At 40.8% G+C, this 9,909-nt stretch overlaps 1 protein-coding gene across 1 annotated transcript in view; it reads right to left on the reverse strand.

Moving 5' to 3' along the window:
- Nucleotides 1-7,650, reverse strand: part of LOC133110158 (potassium voltage-gated channel subfamily B member 1-like) — a 45,659-nt gene extending 38,009 nt beyond the window's left edge. Inside the window, exon 1 of the mRNA XM_061220055.1 lies at nucleotides 7,093-7,650. Coding sequence (XP_061076039.1) covers nucleotides 7,093-7,647 — 555 coding nt within the window. The 5' untranslated portion in view covers nucleotides 7,648-7,650. The remainder of the gene's footprint in view (nucleotides 1-7,092) is intronic.
- Nucleotides 7,651-9,909: the final 2,259 nt, after the last annotated feature.

A 9,909-nucleotide genomic window follows, 5' to 3' on the forward strand; every position in this document is an offset into this window, starting at 1 on the left:
TTCTGGCAAACAGGTACGGCAACAAAAACAATAATGACAGAAAGCTGCTCTAGTTGTGCGACTGTTTTTCATTTGGTACAGTTTTTTTTCCAGCCCTTTCACAGGAGAGGGCTGTCTCTACCAGGAGAGAGCTTTCTGGCCAATGATCCACTGGCTGTTTCCCAGTCCGCGGCTGTGGTTCGGGGGAAGACAAGATTTGGACACTGCTGCTCACACATTGGTTTGTGTCACTTTGCTTTTCACAGTTCATTTAACTATCCCCAAATATAAAGATTGTATTCATACATACTTTAAGGATGATTTTGTAGGACCCACAATTTTTGTGGGATGTTGAGTTAAGGCTGAGGAGGTGAGAAACTATTTCAACAGATAATTGGAGAGTTAATAAAAGTGAGGCCAGCCAGAAGTGACAACCCATATGTAATCTGCCCAGTAACACATCTCACAGCACCAGTGATGTAGATGGTGTGGAGCAGGCAGGGGAGGGGAGGGACTTTCTATGTTTCTATGTACACTCTATTTACTGTGAGGCTGAGATAGACAGGGGGGTGGGGAGGGTATGTGTTCTCTTATGCTCCCATCTGTCTGCCACACTCTCTCAAAGCCCAGCGAGATATATGGGCATTGAACAAGCGAGGCAGAGAAGAATTTGTGTGGTGGATTTATAGACATTTGATGAGTGCCCTAGAACTGTGGGGAGCAGCTGCAGGGAGTGACGTCAACACGCTCCACTCCCAAGCCCACAGTCCCAACACTCCCAACCACAAGCAGCCCTGACGCCCCACGTGAAGACAGGGCAGCGGGGCAGAAGCCTTTACACAGTGACACGTTCAGTCCACCGGAAACCTTCAACCAGCAGACATTAATGTGGAGTGAACACTTCCTGAGTTAGTGCTGACGGGTGTTTTCCCCCTGCTGTGCTGGGACACTTCTCCTGCCGAACGGCTCCCTGGATTCAGTAACTCATTCCCAGACTTTCCCTCTCCACTTCCAGGGAGGGATTGATGGAGATGAATAAGAATGGCTGTCATATAGTGTCTCAGGGGATTGGTCATTCCTCTGTGATCAGACGTACCCTGAAAAGAGCGATGACTGACTGATAGGTGATGAATTTTACTCTCATGGGGAGGGAGTGTGTGGACTGGTGACCTGCTTCTGAAGCCAGGCGTTGCAGTTCTGACTTAATTTAAAAACAAACAGTTTTGTTCAGGCGTGGAGCAGGAATAAGCCCCAGGGATGCCTTTGCAAATGCGGACCTCAATGGCCTTGCTGAATGCAGGTCCTGAGCCGACCAGCATTCAACTGGATCTGAAAGCCACCTGTAAACACAGAGCAGACTACTTCCCACTGCCCTTCACATTCACAGAGCATGCCCTGTGAAGACTGTGAAGAAGTGTGTGTGCCCAGGCAGTGAAACGACTATACATAATGAATGCATAAAATTCAAGATAAACATTTAGTCTAGACTTTTAGCCATTTTCAGAAATTACCGACCCATTTGCAATTTATGAATAAAACAGTTAAAAAAATTAAGCTTAATTTATTCATGCGAAAAAAGGCTGTAATTGGCGATTAGATAGTTCCCTTCATATTTGTGTTTTCCCTCTTGTTTGATTAGTGATAGACACCCCATGTCTTTTTTTATAGAAAGGGTCCATGGGAAATGTAGTTTTTTTATGTATATCTCTGTTTTAAAGAGGTTACAGTTTGTTAATAATGAAAACTACAAAGACCAAAACGGAACTTGTCTGATTGCACACATGAGCTTGAGCAATGGGATGAAGAGCCCTGCTGTTATATTTTAGGTTATTACTCCAAAGACTATAGCTGCACCAGATGACATCTGCAGCTATAGATATACTAGATTGCACCGTCTCTCACCATTGTGAAGTCAAGCTTTATTAATGTGCAATTAAAAATTCATTGGCACTGAAAAATAAATGAAGAGGAATGTGCATATGGCAACGGCTTATTTTAGTGATGCTGCCCTTCAATTAGGCGGGAGAAAACAAGCGTGTAGCCATGATTAAAGTGTGTCCAGCTGCTTCCATCATCCCTGGCTCTGGGAGGGATGCTAAATAGAATTTGCTCTATTGTCATGTAAATTAATAAAATCTGCAGTGCCCACCTTGGCTTCACAATACATGCGTACATACAGCACCAGTCAAATGTTTAGACTTTCTGCTTTTTCCTATTAATGTTTTCTTTTCTGTTTGTATTTTTGTACAGATTGGTTTCATCATATAGTCATTATGGTACTTTTTATATGTAGTCTCGCATTTCAATGTTTGAGACAAATTAACATAATGTAAAAAAAGTGTTTTGTATTTCATATTGTATTTCATATTCATATTCATATTTCATATTGTTTGCATGCCATGACTTCCTGAAGTCTGTGACTTATCAACAGAGTCTGGATATCATATTTTCAGGTTGTCGTACAAGTGATACAAAAATCTCTTTGCATTTGAATGGATCTCTATGGGAACAGGGGGTAGGACTACATTCAGCTACACCATAACAGTATGGAATACATTTGTTGACTAAATGGCTCAAGGGTCCAAGGTATCAGATGAGCCTCAAACCATCATGCTGCTGCCAGATATGCTGTAGATATTACAAAGGACATTTCTCCTGACAAATTGTCCTGTTCAACTCAATGAAAAAATTCTTCAGGAGAAATAACCCTAGAAGTATCTACTGTATATCTAGTAGCAGCACAGTTGTTTGAGGCTGGTTTAATACCTCGGACCCTTGATGACTTAAAGTCATTTAGCCAACAAATGTGTTCCATACTCTATCAGGATAATTTACAGCTGAACCTAGTCCCACCCTCCAATTCCCATACAGATCCATTTAGATGCAAAGTATTATAGTACCGCTTGTACTTGTCTGTCTCTCACACACATACATGCACAATATTTTGCAATGTAGGTAAGATCATTTCACATAAACACAATGTTCTTGCAAGCTCAATAAATCAGAATTGATGGTGAATCCATGGTGATTCATCACTGAAATGTGAATGTATTACAGCTCTGTACACACTGAACCTCCAAATATGCCCGCAGTCCATTAGAATGCCAGAATATCACTAAGAAACGCCATTTAAATTTTAAAATAATAAGAAAGGGGCAAGAGGGAGCCAAATGCAGCCAAAAGTCTACTTTGGGATAATGAATGTGACATTTTCTTGGCATTTAGTTCAAGGTGTGAGTTGCAGTCTTGAAGGCATCTCACCATATAACATGTGACATTACCTCACCAGCTAATACCACAGGAAGTGTGCCATACAAGTAACCTTTCCTTTAACCACAGGCACTGTGGAACTACAGTGATGGGTACCATGGACCACAGACACTGTGTAACTACTGTGATCAGAACTATGGACCACAGACACTGTGTAACTACAGTGACTGGAACCAAGGGCCACAGGCACTGTGTAACTATAGTGATCAGAACCACAGACCACAGACACTGTGTAACTACAGGGACTGGAACCAAGGGCCACAGGCACTGTGTAACTACAGTGATCAGAACTATGGACCACAGACACTGTGTAACTACAGTGATCAGAACTATGGACCACAGACACTGTGTAACTATAGTGATGCGAACCACAGACCACAGACACTGTAACTACAGCGATCAGAACCACAGACCACAGACACTGTGGAACTACAGTGATCAGAACCACAGACCACAGACACTGTGTAACTACAGTGATCAGAACCACAGACCACAGACACTGTGTAACTAAAGTGATGGGAACCACAGACCACAGACACTGTGTAACTACAGTGATCAGAACCACAGACCACAGACACTGTGTAACTAAAGTGATGGGAACCACAGACCACAGACACTGTGTAACTACAGTGATCAGAACCACAGACCACAGACACTGTGTAACTAAAGTGATGGGAACCACAGACCACAGACACTGTGTAACTACAGTGATCAGAATAACGGACCACACACACTGTGTAACTACAGTGATGGGAACCACAGACCAGAGAAACTGTGTAACTACGGTGATGGGAACCACAGACCACACACACTGTGTAGCTACAGTAACTGGAATCATGGACCACAGACACTGCATGTGGGAGTGCAAAGTTTGTACCAAGAACTCTGCACCTGGAACCATCAAAAAAGTGTACCTACCTTAGAACCACCGAGGATAGATACTGATCTCAGTGAAATCAATATTTCTATGTACACTGCTCGTGTTGCATCTCCTCAAGTAGGTGTTTACTGGGCACCTTGCTTTTTTAGCTATACACACTGATGTTGCCAAGTAACTGTTCCATTGATTTTGTACACCACCTGTCCCTCTAGATCTACTACTGTCCATCAAATCAATGAAGTCCATCTAAATGTCTGACGCTCTAAATCCAAGATAAAATGATGGTATTCATGAAAATAAAAAAAATCCTTCTTGTGTTTAAAATAAGAGCAGCTTTCATTTTGTTGTTTATCCACTGATTATTAAATGGCTGCAGTAATGCATTTAGAATCCATTGAGTTGGAATGCGGTTTTACACCCTCCTTTTAAGCTAATTAGGTATTGATATATGTGCTGCTACAACTGAGGGAAGAGTGCATTTTTGTTGGATCAGCTTGGCAGAGAAAATGTTTACTGACAAAACCATCAAGTAGGTTAATATTTCTGCTAGAACAGCAATAAGACATTTTTGAATAGAATATCTTTTCACCCCTTGACTATTTGAATTACGGTAAATACAAGTGTGTTTCAGGAACTAAGTGGTATAATGCAAAAATAGTCTAATAAAACTGTTTAAACACTTTCAGTGAAAGCTCCACATTGCTTGCACCATGTTAGTCTGTGTGTTTCTATCTTCCACCCTACACACTATACACTACACATTGTAATTTGGAAATTATGGAATCTGTCCAAAACTAAAATTAGTGACTATCCCTGCATTACAGGGGTCAGCTACTTTATTTCTTCACATGCAACTAAGTGTGGTAAATTGTGATAAAATGCTAGATTAATACAGTACATATAATAACATTAAACTGCTGGAGCAATTCAAATACCATAAAACTAATTAATTAAAAATATAATATCTGTAACATTCTCAAGACCACAAATGACTACTTGTACGTCAACACAGAGTTGGATGTGCTATGCATTCAGATCTCTGTCATATAAAGACTCCCCTTATGGATGTACTGTAACATTTAATCAATATAGAAAAACACCAGAAATATTGAGATTAAATCTCCTTCCTAATCAACTAAAGTGCCTCAGACACCATTACAATTCACTCTAAGGTTGCTGAAATGACACAACGTGCCAATATACTTCCAAACTTCCTGTAAGCAGCCCCATACACTAGGGCACGAGGCCTCATAAAAGCAGTTGTGTGGTTTTACCGTTTACACACAGTACGCTGAAAGGGACTGACACCTCATGCAGATATACTTCCTGTGGAAAGCTAAGAGAAGACCACGTTCTGTGGAGTCTCACTGAGACGGTATTCATGGAAAAGCCCTTCCATCCGATACCCCACAACCCCATTTCCCTATTGCACCCTCTTTTTCCTGGAGAAAAATATTGTTTAAACAAACAGTGTATGACCATAAGTATGCTTTTCCAAATTATTATTTCAGTGATTTTTGTGTGGTTTTCTAACATCTGAAGAGCAAAGCGTTCACATGACACATTTATATTTAGAACTGTGAGGCGCTCCATCAGGACGTTGCTGTCTGATATAAAGCACACACTCATATCACATTGCTTCTACTACTATCATTTCTTGTTTGTTGCCAAAGCATTGTTGGTGTTGCTTTCAAGCAACATCCTCTATAATGCATAATATCTTTCATGACTTAATTCTCTGTTCTGAGGAACACACTGGGACATCTCCTTTGTTGAAAATGGCACATCCTTGATTCATTAATTGATTCAAAAGCATCAATTCAAAGCATCAAGTAAATGATTTGACCTGCTTCCCCCCATACAGTGTTGTTTTGTAAGTATTTTGACCATGACACACATATTGTTGTTTTGGATTTGTAATGAAACAATGTATTTCGTTAAAGTATAGACTGTAATCCATATATCAGACAATCTGTGTAGGGGTTACAGCCCATTTTATGCGCAGGGTGTGGTAACATTTGGAACAAATGGCTTCACAGGTGTTTGTGATTATTCAGGTGTGTTTAATTGCTTCCTTAGCAACCAATAACAAACTCCAAATCCAATCAAAAGCCTAGAATCAAAACTAGATACTGAAAGCTTGAGTATACCTACACCAAGGTAGCGATTATGCAGTTTATACATGATAAGACTTGTTTACTCTATTTTGTTACACTTCAGTGACAACAATAATTCCACAGCATGCAATTACCTTCTCATTAATACAAATGCATCTCTGCTCACACAGCTATCTTTCACCACTGAAACAACAATATTTACTTACTTGCAACTGCAATGAACAATGGTTTGGTAGTTAACATTTTCTTATTTTTAAACATCCAGTACATACCATTAGACCTAAATATCTGTGCTGCTACTGCTAGATGCATATACACCATCGTTTTTAAGTTATAGCGAGTATAGGGAAAAATTAAATTTTTGTTATGACAATCTCCAGCAGCCAAAACAATTATATTCATAAACGATTTTTAATTTGCATTTCTGCATTTGCAACAAATGCATTTTAGCATTTTATATTTTTCACTCAGTTTAAACATGCCAACAAAACGTTTAATGGTTATTAATTAATAGGTTTTAATATTCGTTGTTGTTGGTATTGTTATGCGACAGCCAAATGTATGGCATATGTCGTTGTTTTCCCACGATATCCAATCACCGTGTAAAAAGGTTGATGCTGTGCTGGCAAACTGCCGTAAATTGCTTGACCTCGGGCAGAGTACACGGAGTTAATGCGCCAGTTCTCCGCGATCCACTTAAATCGAGCTTAAACTCTCAAATCCTATGATAGACTCAACATGTTCAAAAGCAAATACAAATGTGAACTGATTAATTAACAGACCAACGTGGCGCATATAAAGTAATTTTACTTCTTAACTACAAGGTACCCATATCCACATACTCACTTTCGCTGCAAGTGATGAACTTGGCTTCTCCAGGAGATCCCAAAGTTTCCTTCGCTTCTCCGTACAACACGAGGCGTCAAATTCCTCTCCTTCTCTGTCCCTCAAAGTCTCGGCTTCGCGTTTAAGCTCCTCGTTCATTTGTTCTTTTTTCTGATGATAGCGAGCTTGGCAACAGGACTCCAGGTAAATCTCGTCGATTCCCCAGAAGTCCAGTTCTTGACTGAAAGACAAAGCACACATTTCCTCCATCATGTGTAACTTTCCGGTGCGGTAAAAATTGAGAATTGAAGTGAATGCCCCCGGGTGTCTGTCAAAGAAGTATTCGTTCTGCTCCAAATTGTAATCGTCGCATATCTCCATTATGGAATCATGAGTATTGCAGTCTCGCAGTTTACCCAATCTGGTTCGGGGTAACCTGTCCAGCGTTCTCCATAGAGCCTCGTGCACAAGACCACCGACATTGAGCCTCACACGGCGGGAACACGCCTTGCTTCGGAGAATCTCCACCGGCTCAGGGGGAAGCGAGCAAGCCGACCGAGATCCGGATTTATTCATCCCTGCGGAAGAGTTCATCCACTTTCTTTCGATTGGCAAAATTCTCTCAGTCCTGAAGACAAACCGCGGGCGTTGAGTTAGCGTCTACATTTGGATCTGTGTTTCTCCATTCTTGCGACTGAGAGGGAAGAAAAGATTGGAAAATATCAGCAACACTTAAAATGGATACCGGACCAAGATGACCTGCATTGAGAAAGAACATTTCTCAGGCAATGTCAGTCGGTTTATCCAATAATCGGAGGAGCAAATAGATAATTTAATCTGCTCCAACAATAATCCAGCAGCTTTCCCTGCGACCAGTGGGGTGGGGGAAGTCTAATGAGAGAATTCGGCTCCAGTAGCGAGCGCTGTCCAGTGAAGCAGTGCTGAAAACACCGTCACTATTGGAAACAATCAATTCGTTGCACTGTCCTTTCTGTTGCAGTGCTGAAATAAGTTAACTTCTGAAAATACTTCAATTGAAGTCATTCATTTTATCAGAGAACACAGCAATCCTTTTGTACTGTAAGATGTTCTCGGAAATGGGATATTTCCCAAAGAGACAATAGTCCAACTAGGCATGGTTTGTTTAAGAGTAAGAACATCTCGAAGAACCGTTCAAGTCTCAGTTCAATATGTGTTTCTGTATGAAAGAACGATTCGGAATGAAACGTGTTATATTCGTTCAAGCAGTGAATATTGTTGGCTTACACCATTTTCAAAAAGCCATTAGGGACCAAATAATTGAATCTCATACGAAAGCGACAGAGCTCATAAAGTGTCGATTTGTTAAGTGTCTGTTAGCTACTTGCTGTCTGTTAGCTATCTGTTTGTCACAACAAATGGGTAATGTATTATATGCACAGAAGTAGCTACGTACAAAGTGAAAAGCAAGTTACATCAACGTTAAATATACACACATAGACCAAGCATCCTGTATAGAAGACATAACATAGGCGATGCACTTAGGCTAATGTAAAATGTATTTGCATTGTCAGTGTTTTCTTTTCAAGCGACAGTAGTGTGAATTCCTCGCTGGCACAGTCAGACCAACCGTATAATATGAAGACAAACACATGTATTAACACCAGTGTACTGTGTATTGTAGTAGCTACACACATTATTTAGCAAACAGCATTGCGTTATCTGGCTTAACACACGTCAAGAAAAAGGCTTCCTGATCATGCCTGATATATATCAACTGTCCTCTCCACCAGGCTCAGTCAGGGAGAGGAAATTAAAAACACTTAAACGGAGATAAATGGGGGGACGCGTCATTGGTTTATTCTTCCTCTCACTCCTCTTCCTCAGACCCTGCATCTTAAGTAATCACTTTGGTTCCAGACATGTTTCAGGAGAAGATAAAACCTTACAAATAACCAGTCAGTTATTCGGACTGTGTTTCTTTTCAACTGGAGATAACTGCAAAAAGATCAACAAGTAGCCGTCGTTGTGAATCCGCACGGTTTTTGTTGTACCTGACTCTTGTATCTTCCCGTGAAGGAAGACATAGCAGCGGGGTTCTGAGGAGGGGTACCTCGCGGCAGCTCCACCATCCGGCTCCTGCACACTGGCGGGCGGCGTTTTTAACCCTTGCTGTCCAGGGTCGAGGGACTGGCTGTGCAGCTCTCACCTCCAGCTTAGATTGAGATACATATCTCCACTGATACCCGCATTACCACTCCGCGGATATCAAGATTCAGTCAAAGCCTCACACCATCCCTTAACGTTTTTCAGAGTAGGTAACTAACCTTAAACTGGATTGAAACATCAATATAGCGTATACATTTCTTATAGGCAAAACAAGCTTATTTATTTAATCACAGTTTTTATGCAGCTTGATTTGAGTAATTACATTATAAGTCGATTGAGGACTCTATGCGTGTTTCATCTTTGTAGAAAAAGCAGCTGGAACGACATTCGTAATGTAAATAATAAAACATTAAGAATTGATTATGAACGTGGATAAATGAGTTATATTTAACACCAGCTACTTATAAGTTAGAGAAACTCCGTATTTCCCACATAGTAGCCAAACCCCAGAGGCGACAGAACCGATAGCCTACAAGTCCTGACCTACAGGACCTGAGCTTGTAGCCTAATCATGACCAGAATTATAGCGCGCGCATGCAGCGCTCACAAAGAAAACAATAATTCTGACGAAACTGTTCTCGATCCCTCTGTCCAAGAACAGAATAACATTGTTTTGTGTGTACAGTACATGTATGTCTCTGATCTCGCCCAACTCCACTCATACCGTATAACCCGTTAATCACATAATTC

Source organism: Conger conger, chromosome 14 (genome assembly GCF_963514075.1).
Source record: "Conger conger chromosome 14, fConCon1.1, whole genome shotgun sequence".
NCBI lineage: Eukaryota > Metazoa > Chordata > Actinopteri > Anguilliformes > Congridae > Conger > Conger conger.